The following is a 19205-nucleotide window of genomic DNA, read 5'->3' on the forward strand; positions in this document are numbered from 1 at the left end:
CATAGAAAATGCTAAATTAAACAGAGCAGGGAAGGCACAGAAAAAAAATCAATAATCACAAGAATTGCATTTTTCGGGGGGAATGTAGCAAAGACACGTGAGCCCCCAACCCAGATAAATCCAAATTTTTAGGGTCCCTCTCACTCAGGGGCCCGTGGAATTGTCCTAACCTTCTCCCCCTTTATGATCATTGAAATGATAGTGAAATGTATGTTGTTTGCAGTTTTGGTGACAGTTTTCTGGATAGACAAATTTATCCCTGTCCCAGCTGGAATAGAATATTCTACTTTGAGAATATTTAGCGCTATCTAGCTTTCTTATAACACTGGAGTCTTCAGATTGTTCCCTGCCAAGCAAAATGACACAAAAATATAAGACTAACATTACATTTCCTTTGTCTCATTAGAGTGGTAGACAATTTGTGAACAGACATGGAGAGAACACAATTAAACGAATGTATGCAAAAATTCAAGACCAATCTTAGCAAAAGATGGGATTATTAAACTTAACTTAAATTTGGCAGATCAATCCTCCAGCACGATACCTACCTCTCACCACCAGCAAATTTTACCGACAGCATTCCCATCCCCACCCTGAAGTTGAAGTGTTACTGCTGGTATGCACTTTCATTAGAATAGTATTGATGTTCCATCGTTTATAATTCTTTCTCTTTTTGGCTTCAAAAATATTTCCAATGGCCCACTTAGGGGGGCCCTACTCATGTCAGTCTTTGGTCCCCAGGAGAAGTTAGTCTTCCTCTGCATATATAGCACATATAAGTCTGTAAGAATCATGCGTTTTTACCTCCAATCCTGAATCTAGCATACTGGGGTACTGTGTTATCCCCATTTTTACCTGGGTTCCTTCCACAGTCCTAACTGAAGCCAAGCTGGTTCATAATTTCCGAATAATATTTATTTTCCTTTTTTGCTTATTCTAGCTATGTCCGCTTGAGGGCACTGTAAAATAAGTAAATAACGGATAAATCCAGAATAGAGTAGTTTTATAATGCGGTATAATTCTGCATTTATTCGGTTTGTAGAAGCACCGACTTACTTTGGGCCTTACACTGCGATGAAGTAAGCCATCGACAGCAAGATCGACAACAGTATAGAAATAAATGGAATGTTTTTGGCGAAAGAGAAGTTTTCATATGGATCGAAAATACAAAACAATTCGTGGAATAGGTTATACAGGGGTTGTCGGAGCAGCTTCACGGATGTCATTATTATCAGCAAAGGAGCAGGGAACGATGAGACGGAAAACAGTGAACAGAAGGTTATCTGAAGGCAGTAGTTTTCAAACGCACGGCACAGACTGTGTAGCGCTTCGGACGATAGGGATAATACGAAACCCCAACCTTTTGAGATCCATGCATGTTTTCTCTCACGCTCGTAGTGTGGGAATCCGCACCAACCGTGACCGACTACAACCCCTCACGGGTAAATTAGACTCTAATTATGTAACGGGTGGTATTTAATTTCGCCTTAATTGATATCAGTCTGAGCGTAGCTGTTCCGAGTAGAAAGCTTCTTGGAAACATTTCGGGCTTAGATCCTGAAAAACACGGCTACAGTTTCACGGCATATGTCCTTACACGTCGATTTTTTTTTCTCCAGTCCATATTTAGAATAAGCATTGGGAATCCCCCAAAGTTACTTTGTTTTGATGGGCTCAGGATAGATCAGGAAAGTAAAAAAGAAAGCTGGCAAGTTGTGTTTTGAATGATGTATGCAAGAATAAATATAAAACATGCACAACTTTATATAGGCCTACAGAGCACTTTTATTTCGTATCACATATAACACATAAAAGACAGAAAAAGTTACTAGCAAAGCATTTTTTCACAGATTTCAAACACCTTGTAGTAAGGGCTCATTTCATTTTAATCCAAGAAATTTTCAAAAAACTTTTTGCGTCACCATTCTGATGAAATTTGGCATCTGAATTACACATGCCTTCCAGATCGCAGGAACGTTTTTTGTTTGTTTAAAAACAATCCTTTGCTTTTTCTACACTCTGGGTAGCAAAATAAAAAAAATTAAAAATCACATGTTATCTTCTGAGCTGTAACATTTTTACAATTACAGTTACATGGCTCAACTATAGCTCATTGGAAAGCTCAAAAATACATAGTTACCATAAACACTACCTTTTTTCTTATTCTGTTGACTAAAAATCATATATTTTTTTCTTTTATTCCTCTGTAGCAGAAGTGAAAATACAGCAAATATAATCTTCCAACTTTGGCTGAGTGCAAAGTGTAGTTTGTCTATTGTCCACAGATTGATCATCTCTAGTAAGCTGGGAAATCCTGACTTTCGAAGAGACAGATCTGCCTGGCCTGCATGGCTAAGATATGGAGCCTCTGGGTTTGAGGAACTGGGTGTGCCACCTGCAATCTGTTTTTTTCTGAGTCTTTTGTCTTTGTGATTTTCTCAGGAGAGCATAAAACATGTTATTCCATGTATGTGATCAGTAGGAGTAAAGTTCTGGTGTAACGTTGCCTGCAAACCTAACCAGTGATGTGCCTGGACTTCATCTTACAAGACAAAGGAGAAATTCAGTTTAAAGTCCTCCAACACACTTTATACACTTGAGGCTACACTTAGGTTCACCTTAGCTACATTTTAGGCTGTTTGTCTGAAAGAAGCATATTTAAAAAAAGAAAGATTAATGTGTAGTTTCATTGACTCTTGTAACTCCTACCCACTATCGAATAACAACACAATAGTTTTTCACTTCAAGGTAGGTACTTTCTTCCCAATTAAATTAATTAAATGAACAATTTTACTCCACCCCATCATGCCTTTTTGAGGCTCAAAAAAGCTGTTTTAACTCATTTTTTTCGATTGCTTGTCTCACGAAGGGGGCCAAGTATCAGGTCTGTGTTTGATATAAAGTTATATAATATGCTGAGGCTAATTGCAGTTGCTAAATTGCATAGGTGTGCATGTGTGAGTGGATGGTGTGTGAGTGTGCCCTGCGATGAGCTGGCCCCTCATCCTGGGTTGTTCCCTGCCTCGTGCCCATTGCTTCTGGGATAGGGTCCGGACCCCCCGTGACCTAGTAGGATAAGCGGTTTGGAAAATGGATGGATGGATTAAGTGTAATGTTTAGTAAAAAAATAAAAACTCACCTGTGCAGCACTGTCAATGTAATTTTGGTGTAATTATTTCTTTACTTAATGTTATAAACCCTTGGGTAAATATAGGTTTTACCATGAAGCTTGTTTTCTTTATGTAGTGAGAAAAGTGAGAATTTCCATATGCTATTATCAGCACCTAAGAAAAATAGTGCTGGTACAAGTTGGATGGACTGAAGAAGTCCTGAATCATTCATTGAATTGCCTAAATAAATGTATGTAAACCGTCTGTGCTGTTGCATCCATGGTTTCAGAATAGGTACACAGGGATGCACAGGGAATGAGATGCCAGTCAGCTTGTTTTTGAAAGGATCCACAGCGCCTCCTCTAGGTTATATTGGCATTAGCCCTTGCCAAAGGTGAAAAGCATACTGGTGACGTTGTGGTGGCTAGGAAATACATGGGAGAGGGCCACTGCCACGGGTCACAGGGGCAGCAGCGCATGCGGGGGGCTCTCACCACCGGGTGGCAGTCCGGAGGCACCCAGCGCAGCGCACATGGCCGGCCGTGTGACGCACCCACATGGGAAGGAGGAGTGTCCTGCATCATCGCCTTCATGAGTTTGACCAGAACCAAATCCAGGATGAAGGCTAAAGGAGGAGGATGCACGGACACAAAAGCACTCAAGCCCATGCGAGTAGAGGTATGATCTTATTAATTGCCAATCACTACAAAAAAATACACATTTCACACTAAAGAATGATATATCCAGAGTAAAATGTTTGCGAACCCCTTGGAATTTTCTATATTTATGTCTAATTACCATATAAAACATGATCTTATCTTCAAGTAGGTCACAATAAAGAAAAAACACAGAATCCTATAACTAAAGATACACAGAGTTGCAGAGAATTTTTGACCACATCGAATAAATCGTTCAAAATGCAAAACTGAAGGTTGGAAACAGTAAGTGAACCCTAAGCTAACGACTTTTTAAAAAGCTCATTGCAGTCAGAATTTAGCATACTTTTAGAATAAACATTAACATTTGTTCAAATCACATCAGAGTCAGTATGGTAATTAATTACTTCCCTCCCATGGCTTTAATTTTGGACTTGAGTTTCAGGCAAATAAATGCATTGCATGAAACGGCATAAGTTACTTTAAGGAAGCTTTAGTGGCTTAGTGACTGAGTGGGGGCGGGATGCGGTACGACTTGATTTTTCTGGGTCGGGGAAGATGTGGGCCATCAGATGACAAAAGCACAAAAATCTCAAAGCTGTAAGTAGGCTGTTTGGTACAAGGGACTCTAGCCTGGGGCTGCTAACAAAGTGTAGGCTTATCTGGTTTAGCTAGAAGGTGGGACCTCGAGGCACAATGGTAGCATGTCTAACTCCACATCAGAAGGCTGTGTGTTCAAATTATGTCGAGGTCAAAAGGGTGAATATGTGACCTCGCCTACACCCTGGGCTATGGTCTCATTTATAACCGTTGCGTAGGCAAAACAGGGGGCCTGAAAGAAGCGTACGCACCTTCCCACATAAACGTTGTGATCTATTGAAATAGAAGGTAAAATGTGCATATGGACCTGGCCTCCCAGGTGGAGATGGTGAATTGAAGCCAGATTGTAGGAAAAATGTGAGTAGCATCATTGCGCATACATACATTGTGGTTGTGAGTCATAACTTGTACGTTTAATTTCACCTCATAGCGCTCGTCACATATACATCTACTTTATCATAGAAAATTGGTTTTATTTGTGATAATAAGTCATAATTATTCCATAAGGACTTTTCAATAGTAATATATATATATAAGCAAACGCAAATCTTAAATTAAACTACACCGCACCGCAGTTGTTGAAATGTAAATATATTAGTGGTGGACATAACTAGATTATCACGATCATCCGGAGACACTGTGAAGCAATCAGTTTGATTTCTGGAAACAGAAATATTGAGGTCACACAGGTGTGTAATGCTGTGTAATGGATTGTTTTGAACTCATGCACTCTCAGCAATAACAGGATCTGCAATGTGTTGCCACTCGCTGATTTTTCTTCTGTCACCCCACTGCTGTGACCATCAGACAAAATGTTTTTTCTACTTTATATCTCACCCACAAGCACCTCGATTTCCGTTTCAAAAAAGCTGCTTTTCTTGCACCCGTTGCTGTAAGTCCCGGGGGGGCAGTCATATCTGCAACGGGACATTTTGTATGCAGGTTTGTTAGGTCAGCTGCTCAAACCCAGGTGCGAGGACTTTTACCGATGCAATGCGATATCAAAGAGCTATTATATCGCGCATGCGCAATAATCACCAGGGCTTCGGATGACGAGCGAAACATTTGGCTTTTCGGTACGGACGTTTATTTACACCCATAATTTCGTAAACAGATTAGCAGTGCAGTCAAAATATGGATGAGATGCGTTTTGTGATGCCCAAAAGTTAGTACTCTTTGTAAACTCGCCTTTCTTTATTAAATTCTTTAGCAGAGCACATCACATCGTACTGTTCTGGTATATTATGGGTTAGTATACTGGCGGTGAAGAAAGCAATAGCTCAGCAGCCACGACTTTTTCCATTTTCCCTTAGGCAGAGCGATTAAGATAAATGCTTAGAAGTGCCTCATCAGTTTTTGCAGTTTAAAGTCCGACACGTTTATTAAACACAAGGAAAAGCCGAATTTATGCTAATTGCAAACTTTTTTGTGCATTAACAAACCAGGCTATGCGCCAATCATCCCTACGAATTTTTAATCCAGTGTGTTAGAGAAATGTATTTAGACTAGCCTAAAAACCGGTGTCGGTTTAATCGAATGATTTAAATGTAAATTTAATGATTTACATATTAGTTTATTTTAAATATTTATTTAAAGTGCACAATGACATAGTTTACAAAACATTACGTTTTCAATAATGCAGACACACAGGCTCGAAAACAGTAAAGATGACCTCTTGTTCGGCCGCACTGTCACTCCTGTAGCCTACAGGCAACAGACCATTGATCACGACCAGATATCGCTACCAGCGTCATCAACGGCCGCGGTCTACCTCACGATAATCCGCGCAGACTCACGCCCCAGCAGCCTCGAAAGCCGTAGGTCTACCGCTAGCAGCTAGATCAGCGCGATATCGGCGAGAGGCGGGCCGAGTCATCTGCATCTACAGAAGGACCTCCTGAAAGTGCCGGAGCCCCGATGGTCTTACAAAACCTCAAACCGCCCAATGCTGGCATCATCGGCACCGGAACAACTTCGCCCCTCGTTGCTCTTTCTTTTCGATCAAGGCATGTTTATTGACTTTAACAGTCCGCGGCAAAGTAATAGGCTAAATGCGCAGAATACAGTAAACTCAGCTATGTCAAGTTCACCATCGCTTCTTCACATGTGTCAGACCACTATTTTTCTATCACTATGTTTCTTCATAGTTAGACCTAAAAAAACCCGTCATCCTCACTGCGGGTACACTGATGGGAAACTTCCAAAAAACTGCCTACTGCCTCAACGGAAACGGTCCATATTTATATGAGAATAACTGGTTTAACCTTAGGTTTGCTAAACATGCCGTGTTTTACCTGAAAAAGAATCCGTCCTGAAAAACAATAATATAATCAGATGGTATTGGTTTTCATTTACCAATTTGCATGAATTAATTTAAAGTTGGCTACTTTGTAATGGCTTGAAACGGCAGTGTTTCGTGCGATTGTTGGGAATACATTTCCGATATGAAGTATTTCACATTTAAACCACAGGTTAAACAGATTACTTAACCACAAGTCGTTGGACCAGCGAGGTCCCGCCCCTTGAGCATTATGCCTATATTGTCCTTTCTGTTCTGGGCTTTTTGAAACGGCTGGCCACGATGCCCGGAATACTGCTGGGGGACGTGTTCCCTGATTTTGAAGCTGAAACCACCATCGGCCACATAAAACTGCATGATTATTTGGGAGACTCGTAAGTAGGCTACACGCAATGACTTTCATTTTCCCCACCAAACTGGAATTTTCAGTAGCAGACTATAGTTGAATGTGATTGCCTCATGACATTTTTTCCAGCGTTTATTCCCTCATATGTGGAGACTGTATATAGATAAGTACAAATATCTTGCTGTCGATCCAAACTGGCTATATATATATATATATTTATATATATATAAATTTTCGCCGGGACAATGGTGGACACAGTACTCCACGACGCGCGAGCATTTTGGGGCATGAGCAAATTGTTAATGTAAATGTTAATTTACACTTCATTATGGGGATGGGGCAAAATGAATCTATTTTTTCACCGTATTTTTTAAAGAAATATCCACAACCATAATTGCAAATGTGGAAAAAAAGGAGGTATGTATGACCGCTAAAGTAACAGTACATGACTGAAGTAGGTCATTGAAACAGGAAGACCACTCGAAAACAGACATCTGTTGTATTTGTCAGCTTTTTTTTCAAAGCTGTCCAAATCAGTAAATAGCCTATAAGCATTCGCTCGTAGGTGGAACTTAAAAAAATTACTGTCACTAACAGAAAGATCAAATATGTAAAAATTGACTTCCACATGCCGTTAGATGTAACCATTTTTCTTAAGAACAAGCTGTAATGTCAGTTTTTATCTGCAAGCACAATTGAATGAACCCGCTTTTAAAATTATTTTGGTGTTACTAGAGACGCTTCAGATACACAGGGAAGGCGACTTATTATATTTGGAAAATGAATCAGAAATAAGACATTAAGAGGACTGTTGTAACCCAATACGAAACAGTTGTGGTAGAAAACGGAATTAAGAATGTTTGTATGAAAGGAAAACTTCCGCCTACGCTGATAGATTTACAATGTATACGTCGATTGTACTGATTAGTTTTTGTTCTGCGCCGCGGTGTTTTGCGATCATACAAACAGATTTTATAAGTAGTAAGTAGGCGCTGTTTCCGTCATCTCTTCTCCTCGCATGCTTTGTAGTAACAGCAAGATATTACTTCTCCATTAGCGCTCATGCAGACCTCGCTGTTCCACTGAGTGAGGTTTAAACACCTACTAGCTGGTGGCCAGTCGCTTGTTTTTTTTTCTTTTTTGATATTGCTACCTTAATATAATATAACCCGGAGTCCTAACTACAGAGCATCCTGATTCTCAAATCCTGAAGCCCAACCAATTCTAATGTCAACTTGAGTTTTCTCCGATTAACGCTGAGTATGAAAGAACCTATACAGGCCTATCCATGCATCTTCAGTCCTGTTCTCCAAGTGAGGGCAGCTGAACGAAAATACTTCAACGGGTTCATTGCTGCCTGCTGCTCATTTTACAGGACAAATAGTAACTTTGCTTTTCCCAGTGGAGCCTTTGAAATCTATGTGATTTCGGAGAAATGTAATGCTGGTCCAGTGGTAATCTGATTTAATCGGTTTTGTGTCCAGTGCACAGTGGCATGACTGGCTCCCTCCTCCCCAGGTGGGGCATCTTCTTCTCGCACCCCCGGGACTACACCCCAGTGTGTACCACCGAGCTCGGCCGCGCCTCCAAACTCAGCGGGGAATTCTCCAAGCGCAACGTGAAGATGATCGCGCTGTCCGTTGACAGCGTGGAGGACCACCACGGCTGGAGCAAAGTAGCCATCATTCATTTTTGCGCTGAAAAGAGTGGCCATCATAATATTAAATTTATAATCACGTTGGCTATTTATTGTAAGCGATATCATCGTGGTTACATTACTTGGTTTAGTGAAGGTCAAATAACTTCCTTTTCGAGATGCCTTCGACTATATATTCCATTTAACACCCAACCACAGGCGGATTAATATGTAAGCTACCGCATAGAATCTTTCTTGTAATTATTTCAGGAAATGAGGTGTCTCTGCGAGGTCTGTTATACTCTCTGTCTGAAACAGTAATTTGCATAAAAAAATACCAGTACAACTACAGTCAAACAACACATAGTGCCAGGCAAAAAATGGGTGTCAGTTGGGCCGAGTTAGAGTTGTAAACATAGTCCTGTGGCTGGAACAGTCACTGTAACAGAAATCGCATTTACACCATCCCTTTAAGCGCTTTGGAGAATGGTGTCTATCCGCAATACAATCACTCACGGTTATGGGAATGTGTGCGTTTACGAAACCACCGCATATCATTATACAAGAGATGGAGAAATTCCATCCCCCGAAACGTTATTATGTAAAGCTGAATACAGTAATGTTACAGCAAGCGTAGCATGGCTAATTTCCGTACCTGATTATCCTGGTTAGAGATTGGAAATCTACGTCAGCACAGGGCACCAGGCTATGGTACACCATGAAAAAGATGCTAAATCGGGATAACACGGATACCACACGTACAAGGTGGAGGTGGGACTCAAACCCACAAACTTTGAAGCGTGAGGCCACAATGCCACTCATCTTTGCAGTGTGATTTTAATTTAACTGTTTGTTAAGATTATTTTCCTTTATAATGATGTGCTCAGGACATCATGGCATACAACGATGAGGCTCCTGCCTGCAAGCTTCCATTTCCCATCATAGCAGACGCAAAACGGGACCTGGCAGTGAAGTTGGGTATGCTGGACCCTGATGAGAGGGACAAAGATGGGATACCACTCACTGCACGCTGTGTGAGTATCGCCCCCTACAGCCCGGAGGGTACAGGCACAACATACTGTCACCACTGACGTTTTATGTTATGGTTTTGTTCATTTATACAGTGACCAGGTTTTGATTGTTTGAGTACCTTTCAACTCTACTGCTGCATTTTAAACCCACATTCATGGAAGTTTGTCTCCCAACTGCTTCATATGTCCCAGGTGTTTGTGATTGGCCCCGACAAGAAACTTAAGCTATCCATCCTTTACCCTGCGACGACGGGACGCAACTTCGATGAACTCCTGCGTGTCATAGACTCCCTACAGCTGACAGCACAGAATAGAGTTGCCACCCCGGTGGGCTGGAAGGTGGGATCCGACCCCATACCCATCCCCTTGTTGAGCTGAACTATATATTCGTCTTTAATCTTGTAGCTTGATTCTATATAAAAAAATAACACTTTGTCCATTAATTATGAAAATCTCTGTTTACTGGCTGGTTAAACATCAATAAGGTGCTTTCACATCAAGGTTCTGGTACCTAGTCCAGGTTTACAACTCCCTGGGCTCTCGAACTGTAACTTTTGTAGCTCTTGGTTACTTTCGCGTGTCACTATCACACCACACAACAGGAACTGGGACCTTTACACTAAATAATGAAAAATATGAAAAAAGGTTGTAGGTTAAACTTCACACTTGATTTAATAAGAAACTACACCACCACCCCAAAACAACAGCAGATGAACAAGTTGTTTTGGCATTAATTTGTTAAATATTGTGGGGATTGACTGATAAACACAGGACAAAGTCTTCTATATTTTTTTTATATGACCCATGACATGTTTATGATTCTTGTTAAATCTGGCCAGCATATCGATCTTTCTTTTCCACAGAATTAAAAAAAAAAAACATACATAGTTATCCTGCTAAAAAGTGCTGGCAAGCTTCCCTGCCAGCACCAGTGATATCACACAAAAGTATATTAGTTATAACTCAAATTTTCTGATGCAGAAATATGGAGCCGCAAGCGAAAAATTTATGCATTAAATGTAGTGTATGCATTAAATGAAGTACAAAAATAATTCCATCTGCTCAATTTTTGCTCCTCTCTTTTTTCCTTGCACTTCTACTTGACTTCCAAGTTAACTCCAGTGCTTGTGGTCAACTAGTCTGCAAGTTATTGCTGTACCTCCCTAGTTTTTTGTGTTCAAACAAGAAGTACCTAGTCTGGAGTAGGGACTAAAAAAGGATTCCGCAACTGCCTCTAAGGAACTACAATCAGGCCAAGTTTCTGCAGTATGTTTCCCCCAGCGTGAACAGGCGGGTCTGTGACCAGGCGGGTCTGTGAACAGGCGGGTCTGTGACCAGGCGGGTCTGTGAACAGGCGGGTCTGTGACCAGCGCCTCCATGGCGGCAGGACCGGATGGCTGTCTGTCTATGCTGGACTACCTCCACCTCCCCATTTCCCCCACCCGTTGCAAGTCGTGTCATTTTTATGTTGTAAGGTGTAGTGACCATGTGCTTATGTTGCTGAGGTGTTTTTTTCGGTTCCTACAATGTCCTCCCCACTGGAGTACAGTCTAGGGGCTGTTTTTTTATTCTCCTCCTCTCTCCTCATGTTATTCTGTTTCTTTTCTTCTCTCTTCCCCTGTCTCCCGACCGGTCTACCCCCTACTGTGATGTTTGTGTATATGTATGGTCGGTTGATGGCCAGTTTTTCGCTGGTACTTGTGACTAATGACATGGTGTATTGCAATAGCAATAAAGGGTTTTCATCATCATCATCAGTATGAATGCAACAAAAGTTACTGGTTCCGAAGAAAGGTTCTGGTTCCTGAAAAAAGTTCCCTTTGTGTGTGAAAGCCCCCATATTTCCTAATCTGTCCTTGATAAATTCTTTTGTTCTGCTTTCATCTTTTAGCCTGGTGATCGGGTCATGGTTCCACCCAACATTCCTGAAGACGAGGCCGCAGCTCTGTATCCGGCTGGAGTTTTCACAAAAGATCTGCCTTCTGGGAAGAAGTACCTGCGTTACACCCCCCAACCATAAGGGGGTGATATAGAGCACAGCCCTATGGCCTCTAAGATCAAGACATGCTTGGCATGTCCTTGGAGCCAAGCTGTCCATCGTCATTATGTTCTTCAGTGAGAATCATATCCTATGCTGGAAGATGTGTAGGTCTCACAAGTTTGAAGCCAGCAGCAGAAACTCCTGTAAATTCCTGTGACAGTCACAGTTGTACTCCGAATGTTATGTGACATATATAGTGCCTTATTTTAAAGAAGTAAAAAAAAAGAAACTTATTAATGATAACTTTTAATTTTCCTCCATAATGATATTTTAGATGAGATCAGGTTATGATGGTTTGGATTTTCACATGTCCACAGAATGTCTGTAAAATTTTACTCTGGATTTTAAAAAATCCAGTGGAAGGAGCCTCACCGAAAGATGGGACAGCCACAGTGAAATCAGAATATTCACTGGCCTTATGCCAGGATGCAGTGCCCGACCAGATTGTCCCAGTTTCAGACCACCGATTACGCCATTAGCTAATTAGGCAGCTGGGACTGGACCATCCATAGTGGACAGACCCACTCCTCACCTTGTGTTTGTATGCAGTGCTGTGGGGGGCTAGGAGAATGGTGTGGTTTCCAGCTGATCAGAAGGATCTGATTCGGAGAGGGGGGGGGGGAGAAAACACACGGAGAGCAACGATGGAAGAACTTCTTGAGAAGTTTATGTTTTACACATAAGGATCTTAGCAGGTAAAATAAGTTCCATCTGCACTTCGTCATGTGGTCACTGCTGTCGGCTTCATTTAAAAACACGTATAGAAAGGATGAAAGGTACATGGTCGGTCAGTTATCAGGGAACCACCATCAAAACACAGTTTATGCCTATTTCATCAAGACATTTTCACTTTGACTTTGCATTAAGACATACAACTTGTATATTTCACACTGATTCCATAACAAAGTTTGAGATTTTAATTTTTAAGGCTCAGTGACTCAGCATTTTCACATGTTCCACAGTGTATGAATGCATACAGGGCTGATTTGCTGGAATCCCTTTTTTGAGATGCTTGTGGACGATGGCAATGAGGTCACCAGCGTTGGGAAGGCTTTAAGTACCAGTGCAGTTTTTGTCATGCACACGATGCGCTGTTGCGTGGGTGGGTCTGCCTTCTCCCAGAGGGGCCTCTGTGGGATCAGTTCCTCATCAGAGAGGCATACGCCCTCTGATGGTCTGCGAGCTGCAGGAACACCTTATATTTCCGTCTGTAGAAGCTGTACGGGGGACACTGCTTTTTAGATTTATTCCCACCCGCGGAAAGTTGTGAGAAATTCACGCTATCCCAATGCCCTATTAAATGAACATAACTGATGCCCCCTGGTGGACAAACATTTATATTTCTGAAAGGTACCCTTTAACAACTGGAATGTAGCACTTAAAGACTGACCAACAGAATCTTTAAAACATCACATAAATAAAGTATTCTAAATACGTGGATGATTAGTAACAAAATCTCTGTACTGGATGAGTAGTATGAATGGATGAAAGTTTAGATACCAGCCACCGTGTTTCTGTGAATCTGGCTCCCCCTGCTGGAAATACACTAGGTTGTAAATACATGAAGTAATGTAGCTGGCTGTGAAGAACCCCTCACCTCTTAAGTTCGGGGTTAGGCCAGATGACTTTCCCCACCTTGGCCATTTTCTCCATCGCGTCCTAAAAAAGACTTTGTTAATTGAATGAAAAATCTGTTATGGCCGTTTTCACAGGTGTACTGCGGACACTGTCCGAAGAATCAGGTCCGAATATTTCCCAGAATTGGCCTTTTTTCGATTTTCCGTGTCAGACGCGTTCACACCTACTAGAAATAATCCAGCTAGTTTTAGAGGGGTGGCATTTGGTTACAGCATGCATGGTGCAGGGCATGACGCAAAAAATACGCTGCGGAATTTATTGACAGCACATCGAAGGTGTTTGCTGTTCACCTACGCCTTAGTTCGCATTACAGCGCGGTCACGGAGTTTGTAATCTGATCATACACAACTGAGTCTCTTGTCATTTCTTGAATCTGGCGGACTATCTGCCCTTACTCACGGAAATTTTTGCCTATTTGTATTCTTCAATTGTGGCGCCAGTCGCATGACAAGAGCGTCATCAACACGGCCGCTTGCTCGCGGTAAACTCTCCGAAAAAAAATCCTGCTCCATTCATACGTTGGGGTCAGAAGCAAACTTTCCGGACTCCGTACTAGGAAGCTAGCAGTTCCTTAAAAGTGCGATACGACTGATACGGAGATTTGCGTTTTTTGCGTAATGTCTAGAAAAGATCAGGGTGGGAGCACATGTCTGAATGGTGCTTATGACAAACGGAAGATTATCAGCAGGCATAACTGAGCCAGTGGCAGTGACAGCACTCGATCTGTCCCCTTTAAGAACGCACACGGTGCGCCACCACTGCTCTGACTCACCTTTACTCATGGGGCGTGAGCAGACGCCATGAGAGGACCTCTCATCAGTTCGTGGGCAGGGACCAGCTGCTTCCCTCTTTCTGGCATTTTAATTATTTTAACAACATTTTCTTCTAATGCAATTTAAGTACATCACAAGCAGCCAAAATGTACTGATATTTTTCATACACTCATGTTAATGTCTGATACTTAACATACTAATTCACAGTGACGTGTAGGTTGTTGTGGGAAAAAATATCGTCCGCTACATTAATTAGCATAAAAGTCTGACCCCCGTTTCAAAATAGTTCAACACACTGGGACCCCCGCATTCGCAGTTTGCTATCGGCGGTTTACCATGGTACGAAAAAAACTTTTAAAAATCCAAAAACGGGGGAATAAGAAGCATGTTTTTCATTGCTCCGTCACCCCTTCATCCAATGTATTTTTGTTGCTATATTGTTTCTTACGCTAATACGTAAGAATTCTATTCATGTAATGTACTGCACTTTATCATCATTGTGTTTAATGTTGATAATGTGTTAACCTGCGTACATTTTCAATTGCACTTTATCACATGTATATATACGACAATCACGTTATATATCATTATATGGGGTCCGCAGATGGTTCACTATCACCCGCGGATACGGGAGGAATACTGTACTGTATTTATGTTCGCATTCGTTATACAACCACATGGCCACTAGATGGCAGCGTGCTACCAGAGCGCACTCAGAGTCCCGCTCCTCAGCTCACACAAGCGAAGGAAATCGCAATAAGGTCTTATGCAAACTTCAGACCGCAATGTAAAGGTGAACAGCGAATGTGAACAGCAATGTAAACGCGAAAGAAAACCTCTCAAGGAAATACAAAGTGGGTCTAAGGGTGACGGTGCGGTGACAAATGTCAGCTGGCACGGCTATTGATTTCACTCTGAGAGAGGGCGCTCATTGCGACTTTGATGTGGCCCGGCCTGCAAAGGTCTGTGCCGGGGACTTTCTACGCGATTCAACAGCAAGAAAAATGCCTCTGATCTTTATAAATGTGCATGTTACTACAGAACCTTCTGGAACGGAAATGCGTATTTCAGCGACTCTCAAGCCCAAGTCACCTCTGCCCCCCCCACCCCTCCCCCACCACGCTATGGTTCCACCACCTACTCACCTGAGCCTACTAGTCAATTAGTTATTAAGCCCCTACCTACCCAGCTCAGGATCATACATTCGGACTGGTCTCCATACAGTACTATCTAATCCTCTGTTTGGCATTCCGCACAAGCTGCACTGTATGTATCCGGACAGCAGCTGGTGTAATCACTGAAGTTGCTCCCTGAAGAAGCTCCTACCGTTGCCTGTCCTTACCTTACTGTACCCTATCCTATCCACACCTTATCCTTGCCTGTCCTTACCTTACTGTACCCTATCCTATCCACACCTTATCCTTGCCTGTCCTTACCTTACTGTACCCTATCCTATCCACACCTTATCCTTGCCTGTCCTTACCTTACTGTACCCTATCCTATCCACACCTTATCCTTGCCTGTCCTTACCTTACTGTACCCTATCCTATCCACACCTTATCCTTGCCTGTCCTTACCTTACTGTACCCTATCCTATCCACACCTTATCCTTGCCTGTCCTTACCTTACTGTACCCTATCCTATCCACACCTTATCCTTGCCTGTCCTTACCTTACTGTACCCTATCCTATCCACACCTTATCCTTGCCTGACCTTATCTTACTGTACCCTATCCTATCCACACCTTATCCTTGCCTGTCCTTACCTTACTGTACCCTATCCTATCCACACCTTATCCTTGCCTGTCCTTACCTTACTGTACCCTATCCTATCCACACCTTATCCTTGCCTGTCCTTACCTTACTGTACCCTATCCTATCCACACCTTATCCTTGCCTGACCTTATCTTACTGTACCCTATCCTATCCACACCTTATGGAAATTCTCTGCTGATTTTCCATCCTTCGTTCACCCATGAACCAGGTGTGAAGCCTGTGGCCAATCAGAATCAGTAATTATTACCCCAACTTCGAGGGCCAGATTTGAAGAGCCCCACCTTGAAGAGCCCCAGCCCTACCCTATCCTAATGCAAGATAAATAGAGTAGAAGCCCAGAGGTTTCGCTGGATTCTGCTCAGCACTGGCACTCTAGCAGGAGGGCAGAGTCGCTCAGCTGTGTACCTGGATGGAGGCGTAGTCGTGGGAGGCGTAGGCACCAAGGATGGCTGCCCCAACCAGCACGGCCTCCTTCTGGCAAGGCAACACGATGGGCAGACCTAGAGAGGGGCATGGGACAGGGTCAGGAGGGGCGGGGTCGGGGTTTAGGAGGCAGCCTCCTCCCCTGTGAGTGTGATCCTTTTCCAGCGTTCCCATGCACTCCTGATTTTTGTACATTTATAAACCACACACGCATGTTGTACACATCAGCTTGAATGTGACCATCGTCTTTTCTTAATTGTATATGTGTGAGAGCCACTGAGAACTGGACCGAACGCCGTATGTATGAACGTAAAAGACCTGATTCCGATTCTGATCTTCTCATCCCCACTTCTCCACCCCATGGAGACTCAGAAAATCAAACCCGCCTTCGCAGTGATGAAAGAAGAGAGACCGAAAGCGGGTGATGAAGGAGAAGTACCTTTCCTTACACTGAGAAACCCCCAAGGTCAAAGGTCATCCTCTCCACGTTAACTACCTCCCCTGGACATTTTTCTTATCCTGACCCAGGCTACAGTGTGTTTGATTTTCAGTCAAAATAAGCCTGAAATCGACATCGTTTACAATGATCCGTCTGCTCCAGACTTTGGGCCTGCACACTGTGGCCTCTTCAGCTTTCGCACGGCTTCCTCGCCGGTCGGATGTTGAGAAACATTTTGGGGTAATAGCGGACCAGGGAACCGCACAGTGAAGATGGGGAATCACGCCACGCTGACCTTCAGCCCAAACACACACACTCAGGTGCTCTCTTCAGAGACTCTGTGGCATTTCTTTTCTGGTCACAGTTTTTTTCTTAGTGGAAATGGTCTGTCTTTCTGCACCCCCACCCTCCCCACGCCTTAGAGCTCACCTGTGACGTCCGCATGGGTCTGTACAAAGAGGGTGTTTTTACTCAACCCACCACACAGGAAGAGGGTGCTGATGTCATATCCTGCCTCTTCCATGGTCTGTAGGATGTGTCTAGTACCCAGCTGGTATAAAAATCACTAGTTAATTACATTTACTCACATAAATCATATCATTCCAGATATGACCCAAAATATTAGGCATTATTTTGTACATGTGTAAGATACTTTTTTGAGCTACAGAAATGTATAATTGTTAAGCAGTGACTCAGATGAACAGCCTCATTTCTGAAACTTCAGAAAACCCCACCCACCTGCGTCCATGAGACACGAAGCAGTATGCAGACAGGTCACAAGTTATATGCTCTGACAGTTTTGTCTTCACCTGCCCTTTCATTAGATACATGAAACTGCAAACACCAGAGGGCCTTGTGACGGATCTACTCACAGCTATGGCCTGCAAAGTGGCCAGGTACAGCAGAGCCAGGTCATCCAGAGTGCGGGATAGGGTTAGCCCGACGACCTGTGCACAGAACACACTTCCTGAGGTGTAGTCAGGTTATGATTGGCTGCATATCTGCCTGCAACTTGGCACTGCCTACACATTATGCACATTATGCAATTGGCTGAGCCTACACATTATGCACCTGTGCTGATTGGCTACTGATTTTTCTGTAGGCCCTGTACTGATTAGTTGAGAATATACAATATTTCCCTGTGCTGATGGGCTACAAAAATGCCTGCAGTCCCTACACTGATTGGTGTAAAAAACACGCGTATGACCCCGCAGCCGGGCCTGTTCTTTTGGAAAGTCGTGCCCTTCTTCAAAAGATATCAGCAAGTAATTACAGTAGAATTACCTCCAAGATGACTGTACTATAATGGCAGCCTGTAATTACGATCTACTTATACCTGTCAGATCTGGAGACGAGAGTCTCACCAGAGGACTGCCTTAACAAGAGAATCCAACAATGTTGTGAGTCGTTCTATCAATTTGGGTGTGTGTGTGGGGGGGGGGGGGGGGGCTATGAAAGCATCATCTACTCTGCATTTCCTGTATTTGAGAAAGACCCCAAAGTACCCCTGGCCTTCCAGCTATGACCAGGAGTCTCAGAGTGAGTTTTTCTCCTTTCAGATCTAATCTGGAGTGATGTCAGCTTCAGGACTGTGGACCGGGGGGGCCGGGGGCTTTGCTAACTGTGACTCAGCACAGGCACGGCGCAGACGGCCGCAGGGTCCGCTGACTGCCTGAGGCTCACCGTGCGCTGACAGGCCTTGTGGACTGTCAGATAACGAGCGGGGCGCTCCATCAGAGCAGGGCCCAGGGCCAGGCGCCCAGTGACGATGGCAAGCTCAGAGACCGTCGCCCTCTGGAGTGAGCGGGAGCATGGAACCAAAGCAGCTACTGAAGCTACTGAAGACTCATTCCTGTCAACGTTCCCATTTCCCCTCATCGGATTAGTACTGACGAGAAAACAGACACAAGCGTTTGAGGGACGTGCCCAGTGTTTGGCGACCGATGTGACAGCCACTGGCTGGAAATACGAGGTTTTCTATCCAATGGGTTCTCCTGGGCTTTCACTGTATCTGGGCGGGATCACAGATCAAAGGGCCGGTCAAAGGCTTTGACTGGATTGCTGTCTGCCAATCAAGAGCCATGCTGGTGAATATTCATGAGCGAAATGAGACACCCTAGGGAAAGACAGGCATAAAAGCCTCTGAGTCCTTACAGCAGTCAGATTAAAATGCCCAGTTGGGACTCGAACAGCAATATGCTGATAAATGAATGGGGAGCACAGAGGCCGGGGGGGGGGGTGGGCGTGGCAGGCACTCCAGACACTTACCATCCCCCTGAGGGTGGGGTCTGCCAGAGGAGACCGGTTGCCATGGAAGTCAGGCCAGATGTGCAGGTTGGTGCTGAGCTGAGCCAGGCAACCCGAACCCCCTGCCATGGTCTCCAGATGCTTGTTGAGGTACGAGTAGACACCCTCGCCACTGGGCAGAGACAAAGGGG

The 19205-nt window shown here is 43.5% G+C and overlaps 2 protein-coding genes across 9 annotated transcripts in view; one reads left to right on the forward strand and one right to left on the reverse strand.

Moving 5' to 3' along the window:
- Nucleotides 1–6881: 6881 nt before the first annotated feature.
- LOC125716974 (peroxiredoxin-6-like) lies at nt 6882–11952 on the forward strand. The gene is made up of 5 exons (XM_048989869.1): nt 6882–7039; nt 8530–8686; nt 9535–9681; nt 9871–10017; nt 11570–11952. The coding sequence occupies exons 1-5, from the start codon at nt 6948–6950 to the stop codon at nt 11696–11698; spliced, it is 672 nt and encodes a 223-aa protein (XP_048845826.1). The 5' UTR covers nt 6882–6947; the 3' UTR covers nt 11699–11952.
- A 414-nt stretch (nt 11953–12366) lies between these two features.
- fggy (FGGY carbohydrate kinase domain containing) overlaps nt 12367–19205 on the reverse strand; it is a 41288-nt gene continuing 34449 nt past the window's right edge. For all 8 annotated transcript variants that reach the window (XM_048989823.1, XM_048989825.1, XM_048989822.1 and 5 more), the window contains exons 11-16: nt 19036–19186; nt 17640–17714; nt 17197–17317; nt 16311–16405; nt 13317–13378; nt 12367–12936 (exon numbers count right to left, since the gene is read on the reverse strand). In XM_048989823.1, coding sequence (XP_048845780.1) covers nt 12858–12936; nt 13317–13378; nt 16311–16405; nt 17197–17317; nt 17640–17714; nt 19036–19186 — 583 coding nt within the window. In that variant the 3' untranslated portion in view covers nt 12367–12857. The remainder of the gene's footprint in view (nt 12937–13316; nt 13379–16310; nt 16406–17196; nt 17318–17639; nt 17715–19035; nt 19187–19205) is intronic.

Source organism: Brienomyrus brachyistius, chromosome 21 (assembly GCF_023856365.1).
Source record: "Brienomyrus brachyistius isolate T26 chromosome 21, BBRACH_0.4, whole genome shotgun sequence".
Classification (NCBI taxonomy): domain Eukaryota; kingdom Metazoa; phylum Chordata; class Actinopteri; order Osteoglossiformes; family Mormyridae; genus Brienomyrus; species Brienomyrus brachyistius.